The sequence below is a fragment of the Zalophus californianus genome, chromosome 1 (genome assembly GCF_009762305.2).
Source record: "Zalophus californianus isolate mZalCal1 chromosome 1, mZalCal1.pri.v2, whole genome shotgun sequence".
In the NCBI taxonomy this organism is placed as follows: domain Eukaryota; kingdom Metazoa; phylum Chordata; class Mammalia; order Carnivora; family Otariidae; genus Zalophus; species Zalophus californianus.
The window spans coordinates 17,845,834-17,861,373 of NC_045595.1; the positions used below are offsets into that span (position 1 = coordinate 17,845,834).

Genomic DNA, 15,540 nt, shown 5'->3' on the forward strand with positions numbered 1-15,540 from the left:
GGGGTAATATCAAACTGCAAGTCATGGAGCTCAGTCTCTGTCCAGAGATCACAGAGTCACGGCTGGGAGCCGGGCAGGGGTTACACGGAGCTCATGACCTGTGTGACATCACAGGGTCACAGGTGACACCCAGGAGTCAGGAGATGTGTTATAGCATAAGGAGAGTCACAGAACTCTTAGCCTGCTCAGGGCCCCGAGGTTATGAGGTCCCAGCCTGGAATGCTCGTCTAGCAGGCCAGTGCAGGCCATCCTTCCTTTGCTCACCACTGCAGGGTCCCCGGGGCGACCAGGCTCCCCCTGTGGAAAAAGGACAGAGGCAGGGATGGGTCAGAGACCCACCTAGGAACCCAAGGGCCTGCTGTCCCACCTGCCACGATCCCTAGTATGGGGTGCGGTGGGGAGGGGACTGGTCCCCAGGCAATGACGCACCTTCTCTCCTCGGCGGCCAGCAGGTCCTGGTGGTCCCTGCATGTGGAAAAGGTGTGAAGCCAGAGTGGGAGGAACACATGAAAAGCCCTCTCCCGGTCCCACCACAGTCACAGACTCACTTCGGGCCCCTCAGCCCCAGGACGTCCAGCCACTCCAGGCGGCCCCTGGGGAAGAAGAGCAGACATGCTGGTCTGGGGTGGGGGGGGGGGTGGGGGCAGGGAGATCATGGCAAACAAGGGCTAGAGGCTGTGAGGGTGCAGGACAGAGGTCACAAAAGGTCAGGCTTCAGGTGGCAGGGGTCGAACTCAGCGGGACGACAGAGACCAGATCAGTGGAAGTCAAGGTCAGTTCCGCAGGCTCAGGAAGTTAAAAGCGGGTCCAAGGGGTTGAGGGTTAGAGCCTGCATCAGCAGGAGTTATGTGAGGAGAGGTGAGGGGGGCAGGGGGAGTCAAGGCTGAGAAGTCGACCAGGAAGGGGCATAGAACTCAAGTCAGCTGGGCACTGACACTGGGGTCAGAGGGCTCACCTGGGGTCCCACCGGGCCAGGGGATCCACGTTCACCCTGATGGAACAGGATGGGTCAGAGCTGAGTCCAGCCCCAGACCCTCTGGGGCCCCAAGAGACCCCTCGGCTGCACTTACCTTCTCTCCAGTTTCACCCACAGCCCCTTTCAGTCCTCTGTCACCCTAAGGGGAGACGGATAGGAGAGGTGCCTTGACTGTCCAAACCCCAGAGAAGGTGTCTCAAACTCTAGCCATCCTGCCCCTGAAACCACAACCTCTGACCTGGTGAGAACCCTCATCTCCTGACCTCCCACCTCCCCAAAACCTATAGCAGTCCCGGCGTGTCACACCCCACACCTGACCCCCCAAAATGGCGCTTACTTTGGGGCCAATGTCTCCAGGAGGTCCTCGTAAGCCCTAGAAGGGGTTCAGAGATTTGGGTTTGGGCATAAGGATAGCGTAGAGGGTGGGAGGCTGAGGGAGCTGTGGCCGCCCCTCAGAACCCTTGCCCCTACACTCACCCGCTCACCCGGGCTCCCAGGTTGTCCTGGGAGGCCTGGGGCTCCATCCTCACTGTCACCCTGAAGGAGAAATAGATGAGTAGAAGACCCTGCCCCCAACCCACCCCCGCCCCTGCCCCAGAACTGGGACACCAAGGGGTCAGGCTTCCTACCTTTTCTCCTTTCTCTCCAGAGGGGCCAACTGGTCCTTGGGGTCCGGGGCTTCCAGGAAGACCCTAGGGGAAAGGGGGTAAAAACATGAGCCCCAAACTGTGAGGCCCAGCACCCAGCCACTGCCCCAGCAGAGCCCCCCAGCCCCAGTATCCACACCCCTGAACATGGCCCCAAGTTCCCCAGCAGAGCCTCAGGGCTCCTCACCGGCAGCCCAGGCTCCCCTGGGGCAGTGCTGCCATCACCCAGTCCTGGAGGGCCCTGAGAAAGAACAGCAGGTGAGGAGATGACCAAGGGGAATCAAATTCCAAGCCACCCCCAGGATACCTTACCCCTCACTTACCCGCTCCCCACGATCACCTTTGTCACCCTGAAAGACAGATCATGGCCCCATGACCCTGGACTACACCTCCACTCCCCAATATATGGGAGAAAATGAAGGTCAGGGGGACAAATTGAATTACAAAGGTCATGGAGGAACTGAGGAGTCACTGGGGGCTGAGGGGTCACATGGGGTCAGAGCAACCAGTAGGGGTTGTGTGGGTTCAAATGGGGGGGTCACTAGGTCACCGGATCACATGGAGGTCGTGAGACCATAGGGGGGGTCATGTTGTCACCTTCATGGCCATTCCAGGAAGTCCTGGGGGACCACGGGGTCCTGGGTCCCCCAGTGGGCCACGGGATCCAGGGAGGCCCTGATGGAAGAGACAAAGTATAAAGTACACCCCACAGACCCCTACTTCCACCCTGCCTCCTGCTGGCCCCCCGCCACACATCACTTGGCCCCACATGTTCTGGAACTTACCGGAGGTCCAGGGTCCCCTTTCTGCCCAGGAAGCCCTGGGCCCTCGCCTCCAATGACTCGTCCAGGCTCTCCCTGCAGGAAAGAAAGCAGTGGGCCGGATTCAGGGTATGGGAGCCTTGAGGTGGGAGAGGCTGCTAGAGGGGCCTCAGCTATTCCTTATCATGCCACAGGCCCTGCACAGTGTCCAGCCTGCTCCTCCCTGGGCCATCCTGGTTCCCTCCCTTCCGCCTGCACCTACCGGCTCCCCCTTTGGGCCTCGAGGTCCTCGCTCTCCCTGAGGACAAAATGGAGCCAAGGGTGATGCTTGGGCACGAGCGCATCTCCGCTGCCCCACCCCCGCAGGCCCCTGCCCCGCAGAAAGAACTTTGGGAAGACACTGGATGAGCAAAGAAGGGAAAGCAACTTACTGTTTCTCCACGAGGACCAGGCCACCCTGGAGAGCCCTGTTAATGGAGGCAGTCAGGACAGTCAGACCACCCACCCACCCACACACCCACGCAAGCAAAGAGTCCCATCGTGTGACCTGCACGGGCAAAGCTTGCTTACCTTTGAGCCAGGGCTTCCAGGAGTCCCAGGGCGGCCAGGGCTGCCTGGAGGCCCATCTGCCCCAGGGAAGCCCTAAGGAGGCAAAGAGGTCAGGGCAGGAAGGGACCCTCCCTCCATGCCCCTGGTTTGCTGGAGGAGCCCAGACCCCACAGGCCCCCAAGTGTCGCTGGGGTGAAGCAGTGGGGCAGAGAAAGAGCCCTTCTGAGCTAAACGGGGCCTCATCCCGGGAACAAGGGCAGTGATGAGGCAGAGGGCCTTCTCTGCCTCTGGGATTTAGAACTAACTCCCAGGTTCTCTGGCAGAATCTCAAAACTCCCCTGGCTGCTCTGCTTTAGGTCCTTTCTCAAAGTCGCTGATGTGGTTTATAATGTCCACTTAGGCTTCTGGGAATACCCTGTGGTTCTGCCCCTGTTCTTTCCTTCTGTCTTCTAAAAACCCTGGGGACACTTGCAGGAATGTCTCAGGGGAAGCTCAATGGTCTCCACTCACCCTTTCGCCCTTTGCAGCGGTACTTCCTGGGGGGCCCTGGGGGCCAGGAACACCAATCCTGCCCTGAGAGGAGAAAAGCAGGTGAGGAGGCAGTGCACCAGTCAGGGAGCAGAGGACAAGTGTGGGGAGGCACTCACCGGAAGGCCGGGGGGGCCGGGAGGCCCGGCTTGTCCTCTCAGGCCCTAAGGAAGGGTGATCAGTGAGCCCTGTGCCACCAGCGCCCCCCAGCCCCACTGACCCCCAACCATTCTCTGCCTCCAACTAGGGCCACTCACCATCTCTCCAGGTTCCCCCTTCTGGCCCTAGGGAAAGGTACGTCGAATGAGGGTCAGAGTGGCCAGCGCCAGGTGTGGCCCTCACCCACCCTCTCAACCCTGGACACTTACCTCTGGACAATGCACCCTGCAAGGCTCTGGCTGTGGCTGTGGACATAAGGTCTCCTTGAGGCCAGGCTCTTCTACCAAGAGTCCCCAGACACCCTCTCCCCTGCCAGCTACCCCTCCCCTAGAGGCCCCTTGCAAACCTGGGTGGCCGAGCCTATCCGACACAGGGATGTTGCCAAACTACTGACTGCCTGCTCTAAGCTTGGACCATCATCCACAGCAAAGAAAGTCTGGACAGGGTCCATGCCTGGCACCACGCGACGCAACTGTTCTGGGTCAGCTCCGGCCTGGCCCAATATCATCACCTTGAGCCCTAAGGAGGGGTCCGGCAGTCTGCATGACCATCCTGCTGGAGCCAGCCCGATTCCCAGGCCCCATCCCCACCAGCCCTAGTCCTCACCAGCAGCCTGGGCCTCACGGATAGGGTTGAAGATGTCACCTCTCAAGGGTTCATCTACTAGCAAAACCATTATCCCTTGTACATGCTGGCGGCGCCCGGGGGCATCCGGTGCTAACAGGTGTCTGTGAGCAGTAACCACAGCGGTGCCTGTGGGAGAAAGAACATGTCAGAACCCAGGGGCAACCAGCTCCCTGCAGGGAAGCCCCACGAGCGCATGTCCAATGCAGTTCCTTACCCAGGTTGTTCCCACTTGGGTCCACGTAGGGGATGCTGCGGATCTTCTGCAGGATGACCCCAGGATCGTAGGAGCTATTCAGCGGGAACAGTGGGGAGGGCCGATGACTGTAGGACAGGAGGCCAACCTGGGGTGGGGTGGGGGGGCAGACACAGAGCCTGGGGAAGATGGCAAAGCAAGGATGACAGAGCCTATGGGGAGAGAGATGGAGCTCAGGGTGTGGGACTAAACCTGAACACTAGGGAGTCAGCAGTGATGGTAGGATAAGGAGGCAAGCAGCATATGGGGAGATCTGGATTCTGGGGAGGGCTGGGAGACAGCCTGGACCACTGGTAGAGGAGGTAAATGGTAGCTGCTGTGAAAGCCTGGGACAGGGAGGGGCTGGGATAGGAAGGGGTCTGGCTGCCTCTGGGGTCAAACCTGGACCGCCTGTGGCCCAAGAGGCCCAAGTGCAGACACCAGACGCTCCAGGGCTCGCTTTACAGCCTCCGCACGATGAGCATTGTCCTGAGTGGTGTGCAGCAGGAACACCACATCCATCAGGCCATGGGGACACACTGCAGGAAGGGGGTTGAGTTATTGAAGCAGCTGGCCCATCTAGCTACCCCCTTAGGCCCCTCCCACTGTGCCCATCATACTTGGGATCTGTGTGACAGAGGCCTCAGGACCCCGTACACCCTCCTGGATGGGTATCAGCGAGAAGGTGTAGGCGATGCCAGGCTCTAGCCCTGTCACCTGCTGGGAGCTCGAGATCCCTGGAAGTGTCTGTGAGGCCCCAGGGATGTCTGCAGAGAATAAAACCTGGTTAAACGGGAGGCCTTCCATGGAGCCCCAACCGCCAGCCCTCCCCAACCCTGGCCTCCCCTTCACCTTGGCCAGGCCGTCTGAGTGGTTGCCAGGACAGGATGTAGCTGGATACTCCAGACACTGGAGTCCAGGCCAGAGTCACTGAGTCAATTGAAGTGTCCACCACACGCAGTTCAGTGCTTGGGACACGGGGTGACTCTGAAGAAGGAAGCAAAGACCAGGGATCAGAGTCTATATCCTGAGAACCCAGAAGGGAGGGATCATCTGAGGCGGTTCTGGGGTAGGACCATCTTAGTGAAAGAAGTGTCATGTGAGATCATGCTGGGGTCACCCCAGGGGCAAGAGTGGTAGGGGGTCTACAGGAGGAGTCACTAAGGGTCACGGGGTGCAGGAAACCAGGGTGGGTCATCAGTGGGGAGGAAGGTCACACCAGGGAAGAGTGGACTCTCTGGGCTCACCAGTGCGTGCAGTCACTTCTGTGGGGGGCCCTTCTCCAGCTGACCCCAAAACGCTCAGCCATATGCGGTATAGGGTGGCTGGTTCTAGACCATCCAGTTCGTAGCTGCTGAGATCGGGCCCCAGGACCCGGGACTGTTCCTGGCCACCTGCGGCAGGCATGAGAGTGGGACGCAAGACACGTGGGAGGGTGCTACAGACCAGCATTAATGAACTTGCCCACCTCACTGACTGACCCTGCTGACCAGATCCACCCTCCTTATTGATCTTCCCCATTCTCGCTGACCCTGCTCCCTTACTGACCCTGCACGACTGACCCTTATTGATCCCACCCACCTGGTTAACTGATCCCGCACTCTGTCACTGATCCAGCAAACCACCCCACCAACTGACAGACCCTGCCCACTCACTGACCTCGCCTATCTAGCCAACCCCGCCCCCAGTCCCGCCCCCACTGGTCCCTGAGCCCGCCCCCGCAACCGGGAGACAGCTCTCACCCTCTGGTCGCCAACGCAGACGGAAGCCCTGTGCCCCGGGCACCGGCTGCCAGCGCAACCTCAGCGAGTGCTCCCCTCGCTGCACGACGCGAAGGGTCTCCAGTGCTGGCGGAGCCTCAGGCGCTACAGAGAAAGCCCAGGAGTCAGGGAGGCTCCGCCCCCACTGGCTCCTGAGCCAATCCCAGACCAACCCTAGAACTCGCACCGCCCCAGCTGACTCTTCTGCCTCTCCCAGGCTTCATCCCTCCTTCCCCCTCGTACCCGGCCGTGCACAAAACCCGCCCCCAAACCCTCCAAGCCACCAATCCAAGGCTGGCCCCAGCCCGAGCTCCGCCTACGCGTAGTGACGACAATGGAGACTGGCGCGCCCTCACGGTCCCCGACCAGTGCAGTCACTCGCAACGAGTAGCTGACTCCGCCTTCGAGGCCCCGTATTTCTGCGGAGTCCGTGTTTCCCGGGAGCACCTGCTGTCTCGTGGGGCCACCTGGGCAGGGAAACACGGGGCAACAGTCGGGCTGGGGGTGGCGCACCAGAGAGGGCAATCCCAGCCGGGAGGGACAAGGGCGGGTCAGGGAAACATACCCTCGCTGCGGCCCCAGGCCAGTCTGTAGGCTGTGGCTCCAGTGACCCCCACCCAGGTGACCCGCAGAACATCACTGGAAGCATTGAGGATCTGAAGCTTCGACACACTGCCCACGGGCGCAGGGTCTGGGGGCAGAGGCAGGGTAAGGGGTCAGGGGCCACTGGATGGCTGGTAGAGAACAGGGTGGCAGTGCAAACATGGTCATCTGAAGGTCAGTGTGAGGTTAGTATGGACAGGTCAGTGCAGGCAACCTCTGAGAGGGAGGAGGTCAGTGCCCCAGAGTGGGCAGTGTGGAGCGGCCAGGAGGTCGCTGAGGGTGGAGGCTTGGTCAATGTGGAGAAGTCACTGAGCAGTGATGGAGCGGGCCGCTGAAACAGTCAGGAATACAAAGAGGGGTGGGGTAGCCAATGAGATGCGGCTGCCAGCTGGCCAGGGTCCACTCACCTGTCCTCACAACCACAGAGGCGGGGGTCCCATCCACACCAGCCACATGCGCCCACACATGCACCGTGTACTCAGTATCTGGCTCCAGCCCATCCAGCTCAGCCACTGTGGCCTCTCCGGAAACCAACTGGGATTTCTCCGGACCTGGGAGGGGGAATGGAGGCAGCTCCAGGGCTAGCTGGATTCTGTCCCGCAATGCCCCACCTGGACCCCTAATAACCCCCCAGCCCCCATTCCACCCAGACCTGCCCCCACGGCCCTCCAAAACCTCCGGTCCCCTCCAAAACCCCTGGTCCCCACCAAGGCCTGAGTGCCAGGAGATCCTGTATCCTGTGGCACCAGGAACCCTGTTCCAGGCGATGGTGACAGATGAGCTGCTGGTCTGCGTCACATGGACAGTCCTCACTGGGCCCAGTGGGTCTGCAGGGAGAGGCAATGGAGAGTCTAAAGGAAGATGTAGTGGAGGGTCTGATGGGGGAGGATTGGGGGACCATCTAATAGACGGCTATGGGAGTCTAGAAGGAGACAGGGATCTGATGGGAGAGGTAGTGAATGGGCCAGTTGGGGGAAGAAGTGGGGGTTCTTTTTTTTTTAAGATTTTATTTATTTATTTGACAGAGACACAGCGAGAGAGGGAACACAAGCAGGGGGAGTGGGAGAGGGAGAAGCAGGCTTCCCGCTGAGCAGGGAGCCCGATGTGGGGCTCGATCCCAGGACCCTGACATCATGACCTGAGCCGAAGGCAGACACTTAACGACTGAGCCACGCAGGCGCCCCAGAAGTGGGGGTTCTGACAGAGGAGACAGTTGTAGTCTGTGTGAGGCAGGTGATAGGAGTCTGAGAGAGAAGGGGGTCTGACAGAGAAGATAATAGGGTTCTGAGAGAGGTATGAGGAGAGGCAGGTGGAGCAGAAAAGGCAGCGGGAGCCTGAGAGATGAGGTGGTAGAAATCTGAGGGCAAAGAGAATGGGATCTTTGAGGAGAGGCAGAGGAATCTGAAGAAGGTGGGGGCTTAAAAGGAGGCAAGGAAGGCCAAAGGGGAAAGCAGGACTCTGAGGGAGAAGAGAGCGGGAATCTGAAGAGGGAGACTGTGACTGTTCTGGGGCGAAGCAAGGGTCTGAGACGGGAGGCACAGGGGTCCAAAGGGGCACTGGAGATAGATAGTCAAGGGGCTGGGTCAGACCCTGACCAGTTTGAGCCATGATGACCACAGGGGGACCCTCCTCTCTTCCTCTCAGTGCTGACACGGCCACCTGGTAGGAGGTTCCAGGCCGTAGCCCCATGATATCTGTGGCAGTGGTTTCTGGGGGCAATGTCCGGCTGGACTCCGGTCCTAGGGTCAGAAGGAAATGTTGCCATGGCTCTTGCCTGCCCCCCCAATCCCCTAAACCCCAGTTGTTTTCTCACACCCCACACCGACCACTGTCTGTCCTCCAGCTAATCCGAAATCCACCGGCTCCAGGAACAGGTCCCCAGGCCACCCTCACTCGTGTTGCATCTGATGCCACGACTCGTAGCCCTGAGATGGCAAGTGGGGTTTCCAGTTCTGGGGGTTAAGGATAGAGGTCAGAGGTCAAAACCAGGACCGGAGTGAGCCAGGCGACTGTCCCCCCACAGCCCTCCTGCAGTGCTCACCCCGGCGGACCGTGAGGACGCTGGCGCCACCCTCGCGGGTGCCCACTCGAGCAGACACCCGCACAGTGTAGCTTAGCCCAGCCCGGACATCGTCCAAGTCAAAGGCTGTCTGACTTCCAGGAAGCACCAGGGTCCGTTCAACCCCTAAGAGAGAAGGCAGGGCAGGTGGGCAGGGGTCAGTGAGACACAGGGATGTGGGATGCTGGTGGTCAGTGGCGGACGGTGACCCAGGACAATGGACCAGTGAGGAATGGAGACCCAAGATGATAGGGGTCCATGATGAGGGATGTGGAATGTAGGACGACAGAAGTCAGCGGACAGCGATAGGAATTGACAGGCCATCAATAGACAGTGACGTGGGGTGACAGGGGCCAGTGTTGGCTGGGGACAGGGCCTGCGAGATCAGCATGGACAGTCATTCCAGCTCGGCTCACTGAAGGGCAGGGACCGAGCCTGTGTTTGTGGAGAAGGGCGAAAGCTGCAGCCAGGGATGTGGGGCAGTGAGAAGATGGGCTGAGGCAGGGCCAGGAGCAGACAGCCCCCGTGACAGATCTGGGCTCAGTTGCCACCTCGGGGGGTAGATGGACAAGGAGACAGGAGGAGGCTGTAGAAACCCAGGAGGGGAAAGAGATGGGGTGAAGGTGCAGTCAGACCCCAAGAGCTAGATCTTTCACGTGTGTGTGTGGGTGTGGTGATACTCACCCTGGGCACTGCGCACAGTGATGCGGTACTCAGTGGCGCCGGGAACTGGGCTCCAGGACACTCGCACCCGCTGCCCGGGCAGCTCGGCTGCCTGCAGGTCCGTCACAGGGCCCACGGGCAGCCCTGGCCCTGTTGGAGAGCGCAGCATGAAAGGCTGCCCGCTCCGGCCCCCGCCGTCCCTTCCCCCATCGCAGGGCCAGGCCCCCAGAGCCCTTACCAGTGGGCACCACGGTGGCAGGTGTGGCCACCTCGCGGCCCTCCAGCAGCGTGTAGAGCGTGAGGCGGTACTCAGTGCCCGGTTGCAGCCCATCCAACTGGTAGCGGGTCACATCAGAGGGCAGCACCACCCTCTGTGGTCCCCCCAAGCCTGCAAGATGACGGGGTCAGGCCAGCTGAAGCCAAGCCCGACCCCGCCTGCCCACGCCTCTCCCCTGCACTGACCACTCTCACGCCGCCATTCCAGCCGGTAGCCACGGGCCTCAGGCACCAAGTTCCAGGAAACGAGAATGGACGTGGGGCCCAGGATGACCGGGCGCAGGGTCTGTTCCACAGAGGCATCTGCCCAGGGCACACGGGACACCGGTGGCCTCAGTGCCCTGCCTGCCTGCCCACCCCGCCCAAAGAAAGCCCCCGGCCTCCTCACCAGTGCGGGCAGTCAGGGAGGTGGCCGCCCCAACACTCCGGCCGAGCAGGCCACTCACAGTCACCTCGTAGTCCGTGCCAGGCTCCAGGTCACGCAGCAACACTGACCCCTGCCCAGGGCCCAGCTCCTGCTGCTGTGTGACACCGCCTGCATGGGGGGTACGGGGGGGGAGGTCAGTGTGTCTTACAGACTCAGAACCCTACGATCCTGTCAGAGGTGTAGGGATCCCCCTCACTCACCACTGAGGACCCGCCATGTCACACGGTAGCCAGTGGCACCCGGCACACTCCGCCAAGCCACCAGGAGGCTGTGCGTCGTGGTATTCTGGATGGTCAGCTCTGGCCCCTCCAGGGCAGCTGGGGGAAGGTGCACCGGGGATTAGCAAAGTCAGGCTCGGGCGGGGGGGCGGGGTGTGTGCGGTTACTGGAGGGTTAGGTGGGCAGGGTCAGAGGTTAGCAGAATTGCTCACTGGTCCGGGCTGTCCCGCTCACGGCCTCCCCGATGCTATTGGCGTAGAGGGCTACCACAGTCACCTGGTACTCGGTCAGTGGCCGGAGACCCTGCAGCTGCGTGCTGGTCTCACCAGCAGGGATGCTCACCTGCCCAGGGTCAGAGGTCACTTCACCTCGCCCAGCCAAATCCCCAGCCCTCCACTTACCACCCCTGACATCCTTACCTCCCGCCGCTCGCTTGGCAGCGGCTGTCCCAACCCTGTCAGAGGAGTGTACTGGACCTTGTAGCCAGTCACCGGGCCACTGGCCGCGGTCCACTGTACTCTCAAGGACTGACTGCCTGCTTCAGACAGCACCAGGTCTCGGGGACCAGAGGTCAAGTCATCAGCTGGGAAGGGCGGGGAGTCAGGCAGTCAGGCAGGAGGATCAGGGGCCAGACTTAAAGCATAGCATTGGGGTCAAAGGTCAGGAGCCCATGGGGTAGGGTCAGCACCTCGAGGGCAGGATCAGAGGACGGTACCCCCAGCTTGGTTTCGGGAGCACGTGGGATGGCATCAGCGCTCCCAGGTGGGGCGCAGGGGCAGAGGTCCAGGTCAGGGCACAAGTGCGGGCAGGAACTCACTAGGCAGGGCCACGGGCACGCCACCCGCAGTTGTGCACACTCTCCGGGAAACAAGGGGCAGCAGTGTCCTCAGGATACTGAAGTCGTTGACGAAGAAGAAGAAATCACTGGTAGGCTGTGAGGCAACTCGCTTCAGCTCCTCGGGGTCGGCATTCTTGATCCCTGAGGTGATGCCCAGTCAGAGTTCAGGGGCTCACGTGCCCTCTGACTGGCCCCCGCCACAGCCCACGTGTCACCGCAGCTTGGAACTCACCCACAGCAAACAGCTTGACCCCCTGCCCCTTCAGCCGCTGGGCAGCTGTGTCTACCAGGTCCTGGGACTTCCCATCTGTGATGAGGATGCAGACCTGGGGCAGGCGCAGGGGGTAAATCAGTGTGCCTCAGACAGCTAACGTGGGGGGCATGGTAGGGTGAGAGATCACCTTGGGGACACCGGGTCGGGCCAGCTGGGGCAGGAAGACGTGGTCAGCCACGTGGAGAACCGCAGCCCCTGTGCGCGTGTTGCCCCCCTTGTAGCTGAGCTCACGGATGGCTCGGATCACATCACCCCCTGAGCCAAGGGCATCGAGGCCAAACTCTGTCCTGTGCAGGGGAGGGAAGGTGGCAACAGGCTAGGGGCCAGGACCTTTTCTGGCCCTGGCTTCTAGGAGGCCTCTGGGGTGAGATTTGTGAATATCGGGTCCCCTTGAGGGTCCTCAAGAGCCGTTAACAAACTCCTCTGATACCCCTCTGTGCCCTGCCTGCGGCTGCAGCCCTTGGAGCTCCCTGCCTCTGGGAGCAGGATGTCTGGTTAATGAAGTAATTCTGGGAGGAAGGGTCCGGTTGTAGGGAGGTGGCCGTTGGCCAGGCAGGGAGGCCCTGTGGGAGGGGAGAGGCCGAAGGCATCAGGAAGCTGAAACATGGAGAGTCCGGTAGGCAGGGGGCATCTGAGGCCCCTGGGCTCTCCATCTCCAGAGCAGAAAACACAGTGGTGTCTTTGGCAGGACACCAGACTGGAGGTGTCTCAGGTGCGAGGACTCTACCCGGGAGACCCCTCCCTCTGTCTCCAGAGGAGGTCCTGGCTCAGGGGAGAGGGGTCTGGGTTCCCCAAAGCCTGGCCTAGGGGTTTCTGGACTCTCTGCTTCCGTGGGGGGAAGAATCCTGGTGAGAGCTATGGGTCCCCAGCTCTGGGGGCCCCCACTCACCGGGGTTCGTCACTGTATTGCACGGCAGCGAAGCGCACGCCCTGTGCACTGGCTGCCCCGGAGAAGGGCAGCACCAGTCCCTCCAGGAAACCTCGAACTTCACGGAAGTTGCCACGGCCGATGGACGAGGAGCCGTCAAGTAGGAACACGATGTCAGCAGCGTAAAGGCGTGTGCAGGTCACTGAGGCAGGGAGGAGCCATCAGGCTCTCTTCTCGGAGCCCACCCACCCCTCCGTGCACTGTGGTCCCTTGGCACTAGGGGCTGGGGAGGATGGAGTAGGCCTCAGTGGCTAAGCAAATCGGCCCAGCCCGGTTAGGGCCTGGGAACCTCCGAGGGAGGGACAGAGGGGCGGGAGGCAGACTCTCCCCGGAGGACTGGTGTGTGCAGACAAGGGAGAGCCACCTACGCAGGCGTGGATCTGGGACTGAGGTTGGCCTCAGGGGGCCAGAGTGGAATGACAAAGAGTAGGTGACGCAGCACGCATGTGGGAAGCCAGAGTTTGGGACCCAATAGCATAGGATGCAGTTTGGGAGACCCAGAAGGGGTGGCGGAGGGTTTGGGGAGTCCGGGGAGAGTTAGCAGGGATGCAGGCGGGGTCGTGGAGGTGGGGGGGGGGGGTCCCAGATGAAGGCCGCAGGTGAGGGGAGCAGCGCCCTGGATGAAGTCCTTCCCGGCGGTGCCCACCTCTCTCCCTGTGCTGGGCCCGCACTCGGAGCGCCCCTGCCAGGATCCCGGCGCAGAGCGCGGCCACCAGGAACGGCAGCCTCATCCTGGGTGGGGGAGACGGTCAGCCAGACGCCCCCGTCTCTGTCCCTCGGCCCCCGTAGCTGTGGCGGTCCGAGCCCAGCGCACCCCCACCCCCAGTCCCGGTCTTGCCTGCCCGTCCACCGGCTCCCGCCGCCAGCCGTTGCTGCAGTCCCACCGCCACAGCCGAGAAAAGTCCCTGATCCCGGGGGCGGAGCTGTGGGCGGGGTCCCAGGCGGCCCGCCCCCCACCCATCGTCCCAAAGGCCGCCGCCCCCACCACCCCTGCCGGGACGGATGATTTGACTCCCCTAAAGTGTAAAGCCCCCCACCTCCTGTGGCTTCCGGGACTCCCCCCAGAAGGTTCTTGACCGATGCTGGGGCAGACCCCTCGAACCCTGTCCAGGGTCAGAAGTTGTGGCTGCTTTAAGGTCCGAGTGACTAGTGCCCTGACTGCTGGAGGCTGGAATTCAGATAGGTTCCTGAGGATGGAGGAGACAGCGGGATGGTAGTGGGGGGAGGCTGCAGCTGGCGATGATTCACCCCCCACCCTATGGGGGTGCCCAGACAAGCCTTCGGGCCATGAATCCCGCCGGCCACTCCTGTGATTCAGCTATCCCTGTCTGTCGGATCTCCTGTGCCCCACCCCAAACCCCTTGACAGCTGGAGCAGACCCCAGCAAATGAGGGGTTCTGGGCTCATCCCAGGGGAACCAAGGCACCCCTGGACTCCATCTGAAAAATGCCCACCACCACCACCACCACCCCCACCTTGGGAAGGGGTAGCCCAGGAGGAGAGAATGTGTCATGCATATGCATACACGTCCATCCCAGTACCCCGCACCCCCTGCCATGCCCTGAACCAGTCCCAGGCAGATGCCATCCAGCTGTGCCTGCACGGAGAGGGGTTGTCCATATGTGCAGGGTGGGACCACCCACAGTGACAGCTCATCTCTCAGGAATCCACCCCTTCCTGCCTACACCCCCACTGGTGGCCCTCTCCTGCTCCAAGTCCCCTTAACTACTCATCCTCATTCTGGCCTGCCCGAGTTTCCTCCCTCACTCTATTCTTCCTGAAGACCCCCTTCCACCCGTCATCCCACCCCCAACCCCCCCAGGCCCAGAGGTCACCATGGGCTCTCCCTCCTTTCCTCACTGCTCTCAGGGTCCACCTGTGGCTGCCACCTTCATAACTACCCTTGTCCCCCTGCTCTCCCCTTAAGCAGCCTCTGACTTCCCACCCATTTCCCTCAACTGGTTTTTGTGACTGTAGATAGTCCCCTTTAACACATCTCCAGGTCACGTACGCTGTCCTGAGGAGATGAGCCTTTGTATGGGCATGTCTTCATCACAGGGCAGTGACACCAGGGCAGAGATGTTCCCAAGAACAGCAGGCCCCGTGTTCTGTTTGTTTTCCTGCTAGTCCTAGATAATTCTGAGCCCAGAAAGTTATGTCTACACTCACCACTACCACTGAGTCCCTTCCAACATGCCTGGCCCCAGGCCTCTCCTGGGTCAACAGGCTGAGTGGTGAAGAGATGGAGCCAGCACTTCATCTCCCCTGGGGGGGGGGCGGTCTCTGGTATGTCCAGAGCTGGAGGCAATGAAGACCATCCATGCTGCCTGTTTTCCTATTGCCCAGATGGCTGAAGCCACAGAATGGCCCCTTTTATCACTGATCCCTCCCCCTAACTATCATAGGATACAGTGCTGTGACCCACGGAGCCCAGAACTTTTTCCAAGGTCAGGGTCTCCTCAGCCACATCCCAAGACCCCCAGCCCTTAAAGCTGTCTGATAGGTGAGAACAGCAGAGAACCAGACACAATCTCCTTACAGGGCAGCCCCTGGCTGCAAGCCCCCCACCTCCTCTTGTAGGGCAGAGGGCAGAGCTGCCACATACGGTAGGTCCAGCCTGTGGGGTGACTGGACACCCTGCTGAGAGAGTAGCAGGACCATGATGTGGCCCTGAAAGGAAGGGCTGCCTGTTGTGTGGGGGTCCCTCAGAGGGTGCTGGGAGAGGCTGTCGGGGCGGTTCAAGCACAGGTGGCCAAGAGTGTGACTGGAGCCCCCCTGAGGCCACGAGCAGGTGTGTGACCCTCTGAGGCTCCTGGCTCCAGGTACACAGGTTAGGGCACAGCTCCAGAGCCCAGCACCTTCCACCTGAAGACTGGGGTCCCAGAGCTCTGTCCTTCCTCTCACGCTCCCCCCGGCATCTCCTCTGGCTTCGGTCACTACCTCTGTCAGGTGGCACCACATCTCTAAGTGGGGCTTTTCAGGATTCCAGCCCCACACATCCCACTGTCCTGGGCA

General features: G+C 61.2%; 1 protein-coding gene across 1 annotated transcript in view; it reads right to left on the reverse strand.

Annotated features, from left to right (window-relative positions):
- COL7A1 (collagen type VII alpha 1 chain) overlaps window positions 1-13,336 on the reverse strand; it is a 30,690-nt gene extending 17,354 nt beyond the window's left edge. Inside the window, exons 1-46 of the mRNA XM_027587396.2 lie at window positions 13,172-13,336; window positions 12,487-12,667; window positions 11,725-11,884; window positions 11,556-11,649; window positions 11,303-11,464; window positions 10,905-11,068; window positions 10,698-10,827; window positions 10,468-10,584; window positions 10,229-10,375; window positions 10,027-10,143; window positions 9,803-9,952; window positions 9,586-9,714; window positions 8,884-9,027; window positions 8,669-8,794; window positions 8,438-8,581; window positions 7,550-7,669; window positions 7,250-7,393; window positions 6,805-6,930; window positions 6,560-6,706; window positions 6,222-6,344; window positions 5,727-5,873; window positions 5,332-5,466; window positions 5,100-5,246; window positions 4,882-5,018; window positions 4,462-4,588; window positions 4,227-4,373; window positions 3,967-4,139; window positions 3,830-3,865; window positions 3,719-3,745; window positions 3,581-3,625; window positions 3,444-3,506; window positions 2,955-3,026; window positions 2,816-2,851; window positions 2,647-2,682; window positions 2,409-2,480; window positions 2,221-2,298; window positions 1,947-1,973; window positions 1,811-1,864; window positions 1,606-1,668; window positions 1,454-1,513; window positions 1,314-1,349; window positions 1,071-1,115; window positions 956-991; window positions 549-593; window positions 430-465; window positions 265-297 (exon numbers count right to left, since the gene is read on the reverse strand). Of these exons, the coding sequence (XP_027443197.2) occupies window positions 265-297; window positions 430-465; window positions 549-593; window positions 956-991; window positions 1,071-1,115; window positions 1,314-1,349; window positions 1,454-1,513; window positions 1,606-1,668; window positions 1,811-1,864; window positions 1,947-1,973; window positions 2,221-2,298; window positions 2,409-2,480; window positions 2,647-2,682; window positions 2,816-2,851; window positions 2,955-3,026; window positions 3,444-3,506; window positions 3,581-3,625; window positions 3,719-3,745; window positions 3,830-3,865; window positions 3,967-4,139; window positions 4,227-4,373; window positions 4,462-4,588; window positions 4,882-5,018; window positions 5,100-5,246; window positions 5,332-5,466; window positions 5,727-5,873; window positions 6,222-6,344; window positions 6,560-6,706; window positions 6,805-6,930; window positions 7,250-7,393; window positions 7,550-7,669; window positions 8,438-8,581; window positions 8,669-8,794; window positions 8,884-9,027; window positions 9,586-9,714; window positions 9,803-9,952; window positions 10,027-10,143; window positions 10,229-10,375; window positions 10,468-10,584; window positions 10,698-10,827; window positions 10,905-11,068; window positions 11,303-11,464; window positions 11,556-11,649; window positions 11,725-11,884; window positions 12,487-12,667; window positions 13,172-13,256 (4,623 nt within the window). The 5' untranslated portion in view covers window positions 13,257-13,336. The remainder of the gene's footprint in view (window positions 1-264; window positions 298-429; window positions 466-548; window positions 594-955; window positions 992-1,070; window positions 1,116-1,313; window positions 1,350-1,453; window positions 1,514-1,605; window positions 1,669-1,810; window positions 1,865-1,946; window positions 1,974-2,220; window positions 2,299-2,408; window positions 2,481-2,646; window positions 2,683-2,815; window positions 2,852-2,954; window positions 3,027-3,443; window positions 3,507-3,580; window positions 3,626-3,718; window positions 3,746-3,829; window positions 3,866-3,966; window positions 4,140-4,226; window positions 4,374-4,461; window positions 4,589-4,881; window positions 5,019-5,099; window positions 5,247-5,331; window positions 5,467-5,726; window positions 5,874-6,221; window positions 6,345-6,559; window positions 6,707-6,804; window positions 6,931-7,249; window positions 7,394-7,549; window positions 7,670-8,437; window positions 8,582-8,668; window positions 8,795-8,883; window positions 9,028-9,585; window positions 9,715-9,802; window positions 9,953-10,026; window positions 10,144-10,228; window positions 10,376-10,467; window positions 10,585-10,697; window positions 10,828-10,904; window positions 11,069-11,302; window positions 11,465-11,555; window positions 11,650-11,724; window positions 11,885-12,486; window positions 12,668-13,171) is intronic.
- Between the last annotated feature and the right edge of the window lie 2,204 nt (window positions 13,337-15,540).